Source organism: Megalobrama amblycephala, linkage group LG1 (assembly GCF_018812025.1).
Source record: "Megalobrama amblycephala isolate DHTTF-2021 linkage group LG1, ASM1881202v1, whole genome shotgun sequence".
NCBI lineage: Eukaryota > Metazoa > Chordata > Actinopteri > Cypriniformes > Xenocyprididae > Megalobrama > Megalobrama amblycephala.
Window position 1 is genome coordinate 17,319,547 of NC_063044.1, and position 17,477 is coordinate 17,337,023.

General features: G+C 36.0%; 1 protein-coding gene across 7 annotated transcripts in view; it reads left to right on the forward strand.

The window, feature by feature from the left end:
* The first annotated feature begins 1,026 nt into the window (after window positions 1-1,026).
* The window catches only part of LOC125264612 (von Willebrand factor A domain-containing protein 5A-like), a 41,464-nt gene continuing 25,013 nt past the window's right edge, over window positions 1,027-17,477 (forward strand). For 6 of the 7 annotated variants that reach the window (XM_048184086.1, XM_048184104.1, XM_048184120.1 and 3 more), the window contains exons 1-8: window positions 1,027-1,162; window positions 2,155-2,206; window positions 2,696-2,846; window positions 2,896-2,947; window positions 11,931-12,153; window positions 12,841-13,001; window positions 13,120-13,234; window positions 14,436-14,611. In XM_048184086.1, the coding sequence (XP_048040043.1) occupies window positions 2,164-2,206; window positions 2,696-2,846; window positions 2,896-2,947; window positions 11,931-12,153; window positions 12,841-13,001; window positions 13,120-13,234; window positions 14,436-14,611 (921 nt within the window). In that variant the 5' untranslated portion in view covers window positions 1,027-1,162; window positions 2,155-2,163. Of the gene's footprint in view, window positions 1,213-2,154; window positions 2,207-2,695; window positions 2,847-2,895; window positions 2,948-11,930; window positions 12,154-12,840; window positions 13,002-13,119; window positions 13,235-14,435; window positions 14,612-17,477 lie in introns of all 7 variants that reach the window. The other variant, XM_048184095.1, reaches the window with a different exon arrangement.

The window sequence follows — 17,477 nt, forward strand, 5'->3', positions numbered from 1 at the left end:
GATTTCCACTAAAATATCTTAATTTGTGTTCTGAAGATTAACCAAGGTCTTACAGGTGTGGAACGGCATGAGGGAGAGTAATAAATGACAGAATTTTCATTTTTGAGTGAACTAACCCTTTAAAAGGGAATATTAAGGATTAATATTAATATTAAATTAAGGACATGCATCAGAAAAACTGGGAATGTTTGACAATAAATACATGAATATAACAGCTTGATTTTGCAGTGTTGTCTAATGTAGCTTTTCAGCACTGCAGAATTGCTTTTCAGCCCCAAAAGAGCTAAGCTTGATGATCACAATTTTGAAAATCAGCTTCTGCTCAAGTTAAATCCGAGGTTTTACAACTTTGAGTAGCATACTGGCATTAGGTAGCAGTCTTATAGTTTGATAATTAAATACAATTAAACACAAACAGTTCTGAAGCAGGATAAAACCTTGTATGTGGTTCATTCACTTCATGTTTTTAGAGATTAAAAGCTTAAACAAGAATCTCTAGTTTTCATTCTTGCTGTTACTTTTACTTTTTTAATACTCAAGTACAATTTTAATGTGGTACATTTTTACTTTTACTGAAGTATGATTCTGGCCAGATACTTTTACTTTTAATTGAGTAAAATTCACTTGAGTAACATTTTTGAGTACTTTTTACACTAACTAACCCTGTCTCCTGTTCTTTCAGGGGTGCTTTACATTAAACAACACCTGTGAAATATCACACAATTATCAAAAGTAAAAAAAAGAGTACTTTTTAACTATATGACAATGGTGATCTTTATTTGGTTTCCTGTCAATTATTTTTAAATATTTAAACTTATTGCTGCGTTCTTAACATTTATCTGAATGCCTGTAATCAGGCAAAACAGCTCAGACCATTTACAACGCGTTGTTTTGAACATATGAACAGTTGCAGTTTGTGCATTTAAACTTTTATTACCTTTTTGAACTAATCCATTAAACAGTTGCGATTTGAGGAGCGTGCACTAATATTTTCACTTCCACTCTTTTGCGCGTTAAGGACACGCCCACAAAGTGAATGCAAATATTCCAGGAACTGAATATATTGTAACACACACACACACACACACACACACAGAGAGATCTGACTCAAAACTGCTGCGCTAATTCAGTCATCGGATTCTTTCTTCAACATTTTGACAAGGTCAGAAAGTGTTTTTCATCTTATTTACTGAGTCGATCACTGAAAAAGCAGTAAGAATTGTTTCCTGTTTACTTTCACTTAAGTTTCACGCATTCAGTTTCTTATTGATGCAAAAACTTGCTGATGATAACTTTTTAAAATTATTTATTCATTACAATTAAATTTAGCCTCACACGCAAACTTAATCGATAATGAAAATATAAAACCAAAAGGTCAAATAACCATCATAAAGAAGCAGTCAATAGTTAATAATAAATTTAGTGTATTGTAAAATCCAGAGTATTGTATCTAATAGATGAAGATCAAAAAGAATTAAAACATTTGCAGATAAGAGACAAGAAGCAGAAGCCCAGGAGAGCAAAGGAGGGAAAAAGCTCAATTATCAACAACTCAGTCCATATTATACCATATTCACAATCCACTCAAACTGATGTTTTTGTTAAAATAAAAAAGGTTAAATGATTTCACCCATTACGCGTCCACTGGTCCAGTGTCAAAAATAGTTGTTTTAACCCTTAGGGCATTTTGCAAATGTCAGCAGGCATATTTTGATCAGATTCAAATGAGCAACTGATTCTGAAGAACATCTCTTCTGCAGTACTTGGCAGGCGTCCAGTATCTGACCACAAACTGTCAGCGTGACCTGTCACACTGGAACTATATATATATAACAATAACAATATTAATATAAAGTATGAGTACACAAATATAGGAAATCAAAAGTCAAACTGATAAATCATGAGCCATATTAACATAAATATTAATACAAATGCATGAATATGAATATTGACCATTGGATGCATCACTTATGAATTATATTTTAATTCCCATTAGCACCACCTTTAACAATCGAAATGCCTTGCTATTATTCTTCTAAGCATGTGTGTTTACTGTATATTACTGTTACACACCTGTATAAAATCGGGGTTATGTTGAAAAAGACACACTTTACATGAAATATAATGTGCAGTAAAGCTGATTTGTTGTCACAGAGTGTCAGGATGGTGAACTGCTGTGGTCTCGTGTCTGAGAAAAACCAGCCAGGTATAAACTCTCCTCTTCCTCCTGATCAGTACAGCTTTAACTGTGGTTTATTGTGGTTAAATTACAGCAGTAGGTGCAGATCTTCTGAAGAGAGTGTTGAGATGTTAGTGCAGATCTTCTGATGTCAGTGTGTTTCTAAGTTCTCCTGATGTGTGTGTGTGTGTGTGTGTGTGTGTGTGTGTGTGTGTGTGTGTGTGTGTGTGTGTGTGTGTGTTTGTGCAGATCTTCTGAAGAGAGTGTTGAGATGTTAGTGCAGGTTTTATGATGTCGGTGTGTTTCTAAGTTCTCCTGATGTGTGTGTGTGTGTGTTTGTGCAGATCTTCTGAAAAGAGTGTTGAGATGTTAGTGCAGATCTTCTGATGTCAGTGTGTTTCTAAGTTCTCCTGATGTGTGTGTGTGTGTTTGTGCAGATCTTCTGAAGAGAGTGTTGAGATGTTAGTGCAGGTCTTATGATGTTGGTGTGTTGAGATGACCGTGTGTTTCTCTCAGTTCCTCTGAAGAGCATCTCAGTGCAGCTGCAGGTCAAGGATCACGTGGTCTCCGTCAGCTCCAGTCTGCACTATGTCAATGAGGAGAAGCGTCCGTTGGAGGCCGTGTTCGTCTTCCCGCTGCCCGCCGATGCCGCCGTCTGCCACTTCAGGCCGTGTTCGTCTTCCCGCTGCCGCCGATGCCGCCGTCTGCCACTTCAGTGCCAAGATCGGAGAGCAGGAGATTGTGGCGGAGCTGCAGGACAAAGAGAGTGTGAGTCTTGCTGTTTTCAATATGGCTGTACAAGTAATTTCAACTTAAATTATGTTAAAACTGAATCTCATATCACTTATTAAAGTTATTTAAGCAATTTCAGCTTTCTTTTAAAAACACGTTGCCATGAATTTTTGATATAATTATTTACAGTGCATGAAAATAAATAAATAAATAAATAAAATGGCTTGTCCTTTCCCTGACAGCAACATAGTGTGGGCTCAGATCCGGCCCACCTCTGGTCTGTGTAGCTACTTGTTCTTTTAACTAAATAAATAAAGTTATAGTGTGATAAGATGTTTACTATAATTATTGTTGTTTATAGACCCTTTTCACAGGCTGTGATGACTCGTTTTAACAGTCATCAATATCTTAAAGTGTTAAAGTGTTAGTTCACCCAAAAATGAAAATAATGTCATTTATTACTCACCCTCATGCCGTTCCACACCCGTAAGACCTTTGTTCATCTTCAGAACACAAATGAAGATATTTTTGATGAAATCCGATGGCTCCGTGAGGCCTGAGCAATGACATTTCCTCTCTCAAGATCCATTAATGCACTAAAAACATATTTAAATCAGTTCATGTGAGTACAGTGGTTCAATATTAATATTATAAAGCCACGAGAATATTTTTGGAGCGCCAAAAAAACAAAATAACGACTTATTTAGTGATGGCCGATTTCAAAACACTGCTTCAGGAAGCTTCGGAGCGTTATGAATCAGTGTGAATCATCCAGCTTATTGGTGCATTACCGCCCCCTTCTGCTCCGGACAGTGACGCTGCTGACGTGTTATCTGGTGCGCCCGAGCTTCGTTTACAGTCTGAGGGAGACGCACGCTGTATTCAAGCTACTCTACGTTGTTTGTATTTTGGTATTGCTATATTTTTTAAAATGGTGCATAAGTGTGCATGACCCCCGTCAGCAGCGTCACTATCCGGAGCAGAAGGGGGCGGTAATGCACCAATAAGCTGGATGTCAACCGCCGTAAAACAGGAAAGAAGAAGAAGAAGCGGAGGATAACAGACCCAGAAGAGAAGACAATGCTGAATAAAGTTGTAGTTTTTGGTATTTTTGGACCAAAATGTATTTTCGATGCTTCAAAAACTTCTAACTAACCCACTGATGTCACATGGACTACTTTGATGATGTTTTTTTTTAAACAAACATTCTGTGTTTATGTAATCTGTATGAAAAGAGAGCCATGTCAGAAGTCTGTGATTCAGCTCATTATCCGCTAATGTGGCCACGCCCACGGAGCCAGCGCTATTCAGACACAAATTCAGTCAATACATGCATTCATCGTCTCAATCATGTATTTATTGTCTTCAAAAGTGTTTATCTGGATATTATAGCGATATCTGGAAGCCTGTTAGTTCCTGGAGAGCCACATGGTTGTTCTTCTTTAGATTAATTTGTGGACTAAAGGTGCACAGAGCGCCCTCTGGCTGCAAGTATGAATTGAAAACAGTATCCAGCGCTCACAGTGATGACAATAAATATTGAATAAATATTACTCCTCTGTATAGAAAATTGACATAAACATATGAGAATCCATCAATATTTCTCCAAATGTGCATGCTTTTAAGCTAAAAGCCTATATGAAATGCCATAGAGGTAACATAATTGTTCAGACACTTTGCATCACAGAAATACATTATATTTTAAAGAATATAATAGAATACCATTATTTTAAATTGTAATAATATTTCACAGTATTGCTGTTTTTCTGTATGTTTGATTTACACCATGATGAGCTTGAGACATGATCACAGAGGGTTTTTTCACAGCCTAACTGACTGAAAGGCCTCATTAATATGCAGGTCATTATGCGAATCTTTTGTCTTCTCAGGTGTGAATTACAGGATTATTCATGATGATTCACGCCTCCACGCATACTGTGTTTCTTGACAAAAAGTGTCTTAGAAAATTTAAATCTCTCTATTGTTTTATATGAACAAGTAGGCAGCATAATTTTGAAGCAAAAACTCTAGTCTACAACCTCCAATAACCAGAAGTCTTGTGAACACAGATTTAATATATTTTTTTGGCTTTATTTGAGTGACTTAAGTTTTTTTTTTTTTTTTCAGTAACCACGCATAAACGTTATTCCTTCAAAAACACAAACATGTACATACATGTTCCTCACATATTATGGTAGCCTAGTTTGTGTTGAATACAGTGTAATGACACTTTTGTCATTTATATGTTTATGAACAACTGAAAAAAGCACAAATGTCAGGGCATGTCAAAACTTCTCCAAGCCCCAAATCAGCCTCAGACTCCAGAGGGTTAAAATCAGAGGTGTAAAGTACTTGAGTAATTTTACTTGATTACTGTACTTAAGTATTATTTTGGGGGATTTTTACTTTACTTGAGTACAATTAAAAATCAATACTTTTACTTGATTACATTCTTTAAGAAAAAAAAAATACTTTTTACTCCTTACAATTTTATTTACAGTCAAAAAGTACTTATTTTTTGGAGATCGTTCTATTTTCCCTTGCTATTACCATCGTGCTGATGCCCAGTTTAATTTAGATGTTATTTATTCAATGAGATTCATTTTCACATTCCATGAAATTGGTCAGACATGTTCATTGGTCCTTTGGAAGTGACGTCATGTCGCATCAATTACCACAATGCATAGCACCTTGACCCTTAAAGAATATACACTAACAAGAAGCGACACTCAATAGAAGGTTACATTGCAACACCGGCACCCAGCGTTTCTGCCATTTTGGTGTGAAAGTGACTTGGCAGGCCACTAGTTTCTATGGCGATATCAGCTGCTTTGTATAAAAAAAAAAATAAAAAAAAAACATACATTAAAGCTGAAATCCAACCTGAATGATGAAAACACAGAATGAAATACTATCACTAGAGATCATCAAATCCTTTTTACAGTTTATATTACACACTTTGTGTTTAAATCTTCAACTTTTTTCACAAAACCTTTGCTCTCTAGAAAAGTGTGAATTATGGGATAACGGACACAGCAATGCATCATGTATTATAAGATCATTATGTTTGTAGCGTGATCCATTAAAACATCTAATATAGCCTATTTCAATTCAGAAATAGATATTATTACTTTTACTCCACTAGGTCTGAAATATACTGTTCGCTGCAAACATGATGATCCTAAATGTATTAATTATTAATTTACTATTAATAAATGTGTAAAGTAGCATAAAATAGAAATACTCAATAAAGTAGGCTAACTACGTTACCTCAGATGGTTGAATGGTTGGATTACACAACTGGTAAAATAAAACATATATAAGACAATACAACATTTACTCTAGGATCATACAATTTACTGATGATTTCATTTGAAAAAATGTTCTTTGGCGCTTCTGATTTGGCAGTGAAATTCCCCGATTTTGGGTGTGTAAGATGTGAAGGATTCTATGGTCCAGTTAGTATTTTCACCCCATAATGGCGGCCACAGAGCGCCACCTAGTGACTGTTGCCTAAAAAGTATCGGAGTGTCGCCTCTTGGGTTCTATACTCTTTGTTGACCTGGAGATTAGAGAAATTATAACAGTCAATCAGTGGAAGAAAATGGAGGAAGAACGTGATTCAGCTGCGAACACAGTCCAAAATCAGCCACAGGATCAAGAGTATCCATGGCCAACAAGAGCACCCGTGGCCAACAGTTCATCTGATGATGAAGATTTTTTCGCTTCTTTGAAACCGACAACACATGAAGCCAGCAAAGAGTTGGATGGATATCTGGCCTGTGTTTTAGACACCAGTGTTTCAGGCACTGCAGGATTGATTTTTAGCCCCAAAAGAGCTAGGCTTGACACTCGCAATTTTGAAAATCAGCTTCTGCTTAAGTTAAATCCGAGGTTTTGCAACTTTGAGTAGCATGTTGCATACTGGCATTAGGTAGTGGTCTTATAGTTTGATAATTAAATACAATTAAACAAACAGTTTTAAAGCAGGATAAAACCTTGTATGTGGTTCATTCACTTCATGTTTTTAGAGATTAAAAGCTTAAACAAGAATCTCTAGTTTTCATTCTTGCTGTTACTTTTACTTTTTTAATACTCAAGTACAATTTTAATGTAGTACTTTTTTACTTAAGTATGATTCTGGCCAGATACTTTTAATTGAGTAAAACTTTCACTTGAGTAACATTTTTGAGTACTTTTTACACCTCTGGTTAAAATGCTCCAAACATCCATTCATTTTTTGTAATCTCAATGTTGTTAATCACAGCACCAAATACTTAAAGACTTAAAAGGTTTATTTTCAAACTTAAACATTTTTATATTTTAACCTGGACTACAACATGCCCTAATGATTAGAAATGTTCTGATCTATTTGTTATTGTTCAGTAAAACTGATGTTAATGTTAATTAACATGTTAATTCATTATTACCAAACTGACAATGAAAATACTTATAAAGCATTAATTATTCAATATTAATTTCTTAGTTACTGTTTAATAACATTACTAAAATCAAAATAACTTATTTAATTGAACTGAGATAAAACTAACTATGATCAGTTGTGTTTCTTAACTAATATTAACAAAAAATAATACTTTCTGTAACAAATGTAGCTATTGCTCAATCTTAGTTAATTTACTTTAATAATGAGACCTTATTGTGAAGTGTTTCCTGTTGTTCTTTATAGCCTAATTCTTTTGCACTGTAATCTGTTTGAAAATTTTAATTATATATTTTTTGTGTATTGTATTATTGTATTTAAAGGTGCCATCGAATTGAAAATTGAATTTACCTCGGCATAGTTGAATAAAAAGAGTTCAGTACATGGAAATGACATACAGTGAGTCTCAAACTCCATTGTTTCCTCCTTATATAAATCTCATTTGTTTAAAAGACCTCTGAAGAACAGGCGAATCTCAACATAACACCGACTGTTACGTAACAGTCGGGATCATTAATATGTACGCCCCCAATATTTGCATATGCCAGCCCATGTTCAAGGCATTAGACAAGCCAGTATTAACGTCTGGATCTGTGCACAGCTGAATCATCAGACTTTATGCAGGTAAGCAAGCAAGGACAACAGCAAAAAATGGCAGATGGAGCAATAATAACTGACATGATCCATGATAACATGATATTTTTTGTGATATTTGTAAATTGTCTTTCTAATTGTTTCGTTAGCATGTTGCTAACGTACTGTTAAATGTGGTTAAAGTTACCATTGTTTTTTACTGTATTCACGGAGACAAGAGCCGTCACTATTTTTATTTTTAAACACTTGCAGTCTGTATAATTCATAAACACAACTTCATTCTTTATAAATCTCTCCAACAGTGTGTAATGTTAGCTTTAGCCACGGAGCAATATCAAACTCATTCAGAATCACATGTAAACATCCAAATAAACACTGTACTTGCGCGATTAGACATGCTGCATGACGAACACTTTGTAAAGATCCACGGGGAGCGTGAGCATTTAAAGGGGCCGCAGCCTAAATCGGCTCATATTTAATGATGCCCCAAAATAGGCAGTTAAAAAAAATTAATTAAAAAAAATCTATTGGGTATTTTGAGCTGAAACTTCACAGACACATTCAGGGGACACCTTAGACTTATATTACATCTTTTAAAAAGACGTTCTACGACACCTTTAAACATTCAGAGTTTTTTTTGTTATTACAAAAAGAGTTCTTAAACCTGTTATACTGTGACAACACTTTTTTTGCAACTTATTTCAACATCGTGATAATACCGTGATAAAAGCTTCAGCAAATAATCGCAACACGAAAATTTGATACCGTCACATGCCTAATTAACTTATTTCATACATCTATTTGGAGAGTAGTCAGGAACTCGCCGTGCCTTCAAACAAGTCCTATTGAGGTGCGTATCCAAAAATATCCAAAAATAAGAGTCCGCACACTCCACCAAAGAAGCAAAAACATCAAATGCGAGACAAAAACAAAACCTTTACTAAAAAGAGAGCAAACGTTTCGGTCACGTAAACTTTGTCAATGCCAAACTTACAATAGGCTTGTTGGAGATGCATCGATCGATCAGCGTATGACATCACCGCGAGAGCGTTTGAAGAGCATGTCTGCAAAGTATTCAAGATATCTTAATATCCTTCTAGATTCTCATTCTTAATAAAACTTTCCTTTTGCTTTTCCTGTATATTTCAGTCTGTTTAGAAAGTTACCTACATTTGGTTTGTGACCATTGAAAATAGGTAAAATTCAACAATTTGAACATGGAGTCACATTGGGGGTCCCAATATCTACGGGGCCTTAAAAATAAAGATTTCAAAAGAAACGTTTATGTAGAATGAGAATCTAGAAGGATATTAAGATATCTTGAATACTTTAACAGGCGTGACAACTTTAAACTTTTGTTTTGCAGGATTTTTTTCACATTGCAGCAAAACAGACTTAAAATACTCCGTCATTTTTTGTCATAGAGACATAAGTAATATATCAATTGAAACTATAGAATATCTTCTTTTATTTGTGTACACTCAGAGCAAAAACAAAATGTTGTGCTTTTTGTAAAATAAAGAAAAACTAACATGATGCGTGATCTCTCGTCTCCCTCTAAACAAAGTCCAATCTGATAGTTCTCAGAAAATGAACTGTAACTTAGTGAATACTAATCACAAAAAAATTAGACTTATGTCTAAAGAAACATTGAAATGTCCGGTTTTAAATTGTGTAAGTCAAATCGAAAACAAACATTATGTGTTTATGTAATCTGTATAAAAAAAAAGAGAGCCATGTCAGAAGTCCGTGATTCAGCTCATTATCCACTAATTCGGCCACGCCCACAGAATGAGCGCTATTCAGACGCAAATTCTGAGGCAATACATGTATACATCGTCTCAATCATGTATTTATTGTCTTCAAAAGTGTTTATCTGTATGTTAAAGCCATGGTTAGCGAGCTCTGGAAGCCTCTGCTAGTTCCTGGAATGTCACATGGCCTGTTCTTCTTTAGAGTAATTTGTGGACTAAAGGTGTACAGAGCGCCCTCCGGCTGCAAGTATGAATTGAAAACAGTATCCAGCACTCATAGTGATGACAATAAATATTGAATAAATATTACTCCTCTGTATAGAACATTGACATAAACATATGAGAATCCATCAATATTTCTCCAAATGTGCATGCTTTTAAGCTAAAAGGCTATATGAAGTGCCATAGAGGTAACATAATTGTTCAGACACTTTGCATCACAGAAATACATTATATTTTAAAGAATATAATAGAATACCATTATTTTAAATTGTAATAATACTTCACAGTATTGCTGTTTTTTCTGTATGTTTGATATACACCATGATGAGCTTGAGACATGATCACAGAGGTTTTTTTTTACAGCCTACCTGACTGAAAGAGCTCATTATTTATGCAAGTCATTAAAGGTCATTATGCAGATCTTTTGTCTTCTCAGGTGTGAATCACAGCGTTATTCATGAAGATTCACGCCTTCACATATACTGTGTTACTTGACAAAAAGTGTCTTACAAAATTTAAATTAAAGTTTTTTGTTTTTTCAATAACCACGCATAAACGTTATTCCTTCAAAAAAAACATGTACATACATGTTGTTCACATAATATGTTAGCCAAGTTTGTACTGAATACAGTGTAATGACACTTTTTTCTATGAATATGTTTATGAACAACTGAAAAAAGCACAAATGTCAGGGCATGTCAAAACTTCTCCAGGGCCCCAAATCAGCCTCAGACTCCAGAGGGTTAAGATCTCCATATCTCTGGGATTAAACCATCGAGAGCCTTTGAAATGAAGATACCAAAAGGAAAATTTAAGAACCAGAATCTAAAAGGATATTAAGATACCTTTAATACTTCTTAAGTTACAGGCATGCAAACTTGAGGAAAAAACACAAGAAGTGCTTTTTCTCCATTTTTGAACTGTCACTGTTGGCATATAATGTAATGAAGATTGTGAAAATCAATAGATTTTACTAATAGATCTACCAATCTCTGTGTAAAATAAAATATAATATAATATAATAAATAAATAAAATAATCATGCTGCCATCTTTTAAAGTAATTTTTTAAAGTCCCTCTAAACTGGCTCCAAATCTCAGGCGAACATGGTCATTTTGACCCCCCTCTACAAAATAGTGGATTTCTTGGTAAACATACATCTGTGACATTTAATATTTTGGCTTTCATCACACTTTATGTTAGTCTTTCTACAGAAAAAATATTAACAAAATCAAAAATTTGAGCTGGGGACCTCTGGTTGATTTGACACGGAATGACCCTATTGTGTTTTTTTTAAAGAAGCATTTTCCAGAAACATCCCAGAAATAATGTCCTATTTAATGCAGATTTTTCCTTACAAATTAAATTATCAGCTTAACAATTTGAGTAAATGTAGCTGTGTAAATGGTAGAGGAACCTGCATTTCTGAACATCGTTGCGCTGTCCGGTAGCTCAACACTTTGCTACTTTCAGACATTCGGTCTCAACCTTACGTACGTAAGAGTAGAATACGTAATAGTAGAATTAGTCAGATATCTGCGGTGTGGAAGTGACATTAATAATTTACTTTTGAAACATGAGTCCTTTTGGATTTATACATTAGATTATAGCACCTAGGGGATTAAATAAAGATTTGATATTTGTCTGTTTCTTTAGGTTTTTTCTTTGTTTTTTTATTATTATTAATTTTGCATGATACAAATTTGACATTCACTTTTAGTATCTTTTACTATCTTTTACTAGTATGTTCCATGACTTTTTTGTTGTTGTCATGTGATCCTTGAGTAATCACCTGTGACTATAAATAAAGGCTTGCTGGGTAAAAACTTTTAATTGTCTAACGAAGAGTCTGCGAGGTCCAGACGTAACCCATGTGTAAGTTCACTATTAAATTTTTTGGCATATTATGGAGATTTTGTTTTTCAGTTTTATTTTCAGTTTTTTATTACAATGCAGTTGGAATTGAAGTAAATAGTGTATGTGGTTATGGAAGTGTTTGTCTTTTGCAGGCGCGGGATCAGTATGATGACGCTGTGAGTTCAGGTCAGCAGGCGTTTCTGCTGGAAGAGAGCGATGAGAGTTCGGATGTGTTCAAACTGAGTGTCGGGTGTTTGTCTCCGGGTGAGAATGCCGTCATCTCCATCGTCTATGTGATGGAGCTCAGCGTTCAGGCCGACTACGCCCTGCGCTTCTGTCTGCCGGCCGTACTCAACCCCAGATACACACCCGCAGGTGCAGATCACATGACTTCAGAAAACACACACTAATGAACACAATTCACAATTCCACACAGAAATTGGAAACTGGCTTAAGACGCAATTTTCACTGACCTGATTGTCTCTCATGTGGATTGATATTAAGGTCTGTTTGCACTTTCTAGCTTTAGAAAAGACTTTTCTGAAACAAGTGATACAAAAATCAGCAGGTCTTTCTGTGCCAAAATTAAACGATGTTTAGAAAGCCAATGTCTAATATTTTTTGTGCAAAATAAATAGAACGTATTGTCAATAAAATAAATCATTTCAGCATTTCTCTTGTTATAAATTAATATTTACCTGTTTTTGTCAGACTACTTTGATGCTCTTAATCTTATAATTAGATTATGCGACTTTAGCCGGGGTTTCACTTGCGGGTTCACATATAGTAAAGTGTAATTTATTCCTGTGATCAAAGCTGAATTTCCAGCATCATTACTCCAGTCTTCAGTGTCACATGATCCTTCAGAAATCATTCTAATATGCTGATCTGCTGTTCAAGAAACATTTATGATTATTGTCAATGAAAACATTGCAGTGCTTTACTGTTCAGCAGTTGCATTGGCTGTGTCCTAAACCAACCGGATGCACGGGTCAGTTCTGGTTAGGCAGTTTGGCTCTATATTGATACTAGGTTATCTGTTTGTCCGTGTGATTCTCTCAGCTTCAGCGGCTGGTGTTCCAGAAGTTTTCTCAGCATGTGTTATTCCGTACACACTGTCTCTGAGTGTCGAAGTGAGATCTTCAGACCGCATCTCCAGACTGGAGTCCAGCTGCCCTCTGGATCCTCTGGTGTTTCTCGACGCACAACACACTCATGCCACGGTACTGTGAGTGTGTGAATGTGTGTGTGTGTGTGTGTGTGTGTGTGTGAGAGAGAGAGAGTGTGTACACTTTTTATGCAATACCATCAATTTCCAAAAGCCTGTATTGGTTTGTGCAGGTGAATCTGAGTGCTGGTCACCGGTTCGATAAGGACGTTGAGCTGCTTCTGTACTACGAGAATACCCATCAGCCCACTGCTGTTGTAGAGGCCGGAGCGGCCGCGGCTCAGCCAGGTAGAGGTTTCTGTTTGTACATGAATTTAGTATGCTGTAAATATACTTTTACCTCCTGAGACCCAATTTTTTTTTCATTAGATTTTTGTAGAGTATAAGAAACAAATGGTGGAAGAAAAAACCAAGACTCAGTTAATAAGAAAATGAAAACAAAACTCTATAACCAAAACAATGTTATATATTACATTTTTACATTCTCTCTAAAACAGATATGAGAATAATGTTGGATAAAGATGTTTAGTAAATGTTTATATTTTGCATTTAGTTTGTACTGTATACTAGCGCCTGCATTTAATAGGCGTTGAAATGTAAATCTGGGTTTTCAGGACTTCGACAGCTCCAGGAAACTTTTTTGTTTTGTACAAAAATTCTCAACTTTGGTTTGAAAGATATTTGATATACTGTTTGACTTTACACGATATGTGTGTAAACATGGCCAAAAATGGGGTTTCCTATTATTTACAATGTATCTATTCATTGTCAGTGTGTTCTTTGGGCAACATGTAATGAAAGATGTAGCTAGAGTATGAACTTAGCAACATTTTCATAATATCTCATTTCATAGAAATATTGATATAATTTCTTCCCTATTCACTTATTGCATGCTAATCAGGCATTTCAGGGACACATAATAAGTCCTGGTGTCCTCTACAGTGGACATGTATGAAAGTGATGCATGTCTCATAACAGAGGGTCGATTCTGATTTGAAACCCCACCAAAGTATTCTTGAGATGTTAATTTATGATCAACAATATAAAAATTAGTCAGATTTAGATGAAATATTATTACAAAATATGTTCCCATAAGAGTGCTGAATTTAGTCAGTGTCAGTCATAAAATTAATTCTTTAACTTTAAATTTCCACCTTTCTGTGTTTTCACCGATGTACGGTAGGGGGTGCTATTACACATCTTCTGAAAGTGTACAGAATCTCTTGATCAAAACAGGAAGAAGCAGAAACAAGAGATAGCACACATAATCATATGCATATTTAAAATAATGCGACCAACAACATTAAACAGCATATAAATCAAAACTGCCTAATGTTACTGAATGAAGGTGTAGGACTGTGAAGCTTTGGGGGTGTTGATGGACTTGATCTACTCCATCTGTGTTTGATCATCATTCTGAATTTGATATAAATGTAGTTGTGATTTTCCTCAGCTTTTTGCTCAAAATGTTGCCCCGTCTCTGTTTCAGGGTCTCTGATGGGCGACCCGGTGCTCATGATCAGTTTGTACCCAGAGTTCCCTGTGGACGTGATGTCATCATTGGTATCTCGAGGCGAGTTCATTTTTGTGGTTGACAGATCCAGCAGTATGGACTGCATGATGCATCATGGGAAAGATCCACAGATGCGCATCCAGAGTGCAAGAGTAAGATTTAGGATTTCAGATTTGACATTTATTGAGATGTATTGAGTCAATGTACTCGGTACACACGTCTCTTTACTGTACCCACTGTATATGCATCTCTACTGTACTCACCTCACTGCACATGTCTCTACTGTACTCACTGTACATGTCTCTCTACTGTACTCACTGTACATGTCTCTCTACTGTACTCACTGTACATGTGTCTCTACTGTACTCACTGCACATGTCTCTCTACTGTACTCACTGCACATGTCTCTACTGTACTCACTGCACATGTCTCTCTACTGTACTCACTGTACATGTGTCTCTACTGTACTCACTGCACATGTCTCTCTACTGTACTCACTGCACATGTCTCTACTGTACTCACTGTACATGTCTCTCTACTGTACTCACTGTACATGTCTCTCTACTGTACTCACTGTACATGTGTCTCTACTGTACTCACTGCACATGTCTCTCTACTGTACTCACTGTACATGTCTCTCTACTGTACTCACTGCACATGTCTCTCTACTGTACTCACTGTACATGTCTCTCTACTGTACTCACTGCACATGTCTCTCTACTGTACTCACTGTACATGTCTCTCTACTGTACTCACTGTACATGTCTCTCTACTGTACTCACTGTACATGTGTCTCTACTGTACTCACTGCACATGTCTCTCTACTGTACTCACTGTACATGTCTCTCTACTGTACTCACTGCACATGTCTCTCTACTGTACTCACTGCACATGTCTCTCTACTGTACTCACTGTACATGTCTCTACTGTACTCACTGCACATGTCTCTCTACTGTACTCACTGTACATGTCTCTACTGTACTCACTGTACATGTCTCTCTACTGTACTCACTGCACATGTCTCTCTACTGTACTCACTGTACATGTCTCTACTGTACTCACTGCCACTGGTGTCAAAAGTATTCACATTCAATACTCAAGTAGAAGTATAGATACTAGGGTTTAAAAATACTTCTGTAGAAGTTGAAGTATCAACTCAAGCTTTTTACTCAAGTAAAAGTGTAAAAGTACTGGTTTCAAAACTACTTAAAGTATAAAAGTAAAAGTAATGTAAGGGAAAAAAATGCCATTAAGGACAAAAGCTTAGGCCGTGTCACAGGGGTCTATTGTGCACTCCACCTCCTCAAAATGTCATCAATAACCTTTATTGGAATGTAAATGTACATCCAAGCTTAACTGCAGGAATCTGTGAGGGCAGCGGACAAGAAAAATGTGGGCTTGACATTAACACCCGCCAACCCGCCAAAGTTTTCAGCTGTTTCAGTTCACACCGCACCGACAAACGCCAACAAATTCGTTTGTTGGAGCTTGTTGGATAGGTGTTGCCGTTGGTTGGAGTCTGTTTTTACCAGACTGAACATGTTTAATCTGCGTTTGTTTGGTCGTCTGAGCATCCAACAAACGGCAACAAACTCTCGGTGCATTCCAAATGGGATATATCGCCCTCCGAAGGGCACTTCGGAGTGAAAACAATCATGGCCGCCATATTGAAGGGTCATTCCAAACCGAAGTGTTCAAAACTGGCCACTTTAACCCTCTGGAGTCTGAGGCTGATTTTGGGCCCTGGAGAAGTTTTGACATGCCCTGACATTTGTGCTTTTATCAGTTGGTTATAAACATATTAATGACAAAAGTGTCATTACACTGTATTCAGCACAAACTAGGCTACCATAATATGTGAGGAACATGTATGTACATGTTTGTGTTTTTAAAGGAATAATGTTTATGCGTGGTTATTGAAAAAACAAAAAAAAAAAGTAACTGAAACAATACCTCAAAATGCATACTAAATGTTTTTTCACAAGACTTTTGAGAATTGTATATTTTAGTGTAGAGTTTTTGCTTCAAAATGATGTGGAAATGATCCTCCCTACTCTGACACATAAAACATTGTATTGATTTTAAATTTCTAAGACACTTTTTGTTGAGGTAGGCCATATGCGAAGAGGTGTGACTCTTCATGAATAATGAAGTGATTTACACCTGGGGAGATTAAGACCCTGCCCCTAATGAGCCGCATAATGAGCCATTCAGTCAGGAATGTGACTGAGTCAACTAAGAAAATGCAAAGACAAGACATATTGTTTTTTTCTTTTTTATTTAAAATAAAGTTAACAATATAATCCACATATAAACTAGGGTCAAAGGCACATTTTTTGTGTACAGGCAAATAAAGGTAAGGTTTATAAAAAAAAGCCCACTTTTACACCCTATACATAACCTGCTTGATCACATATAGATAATCTTTGCAGCCCAATGGTCAGTGAGAGGTGGTGAACAGAGAATCTGAACAGTCACACATCTGTGTGCCATCACATGCCTGGCATTTCCAAGGTGTGTCTTGCCTTTTACCAAGCTGTACTTTGCAAAGCATGCAGTTCCGATGACCAGCGGTGGCATTATTCCTTGCATCTGATGTCAGCTCTGCTCCTGGAACCGGTACATGGTCACTTTTGGTCTGTTTTGGAGCTGCTTTCTGTGACGACACACCACAGAGCTCTGCAAATATATTATCATCAAATATGAATCTTATGAATATTATCATCAAATATTATCATCAAATATGATGATTTGCTACTTATGAAACATTTCTGAACAATTGTAAACAATAAATGTTTCTTGAGCTGCAAATCATCATATTAGAATGATTTCTGAAGGATCATGCGACACTGAAGACTGGAGTAATGATGCTGGACATCACAAGAATAAACGACTTTGTGAAATATATTCAAATAGAAAACAGTTATTTTAAATTGTAATAATATTTCACAATATTACTGTTTTTACTGTATTTTTAATTGAATAAATGCAGCCTTGGTGAGCAGACGAAACTTATTT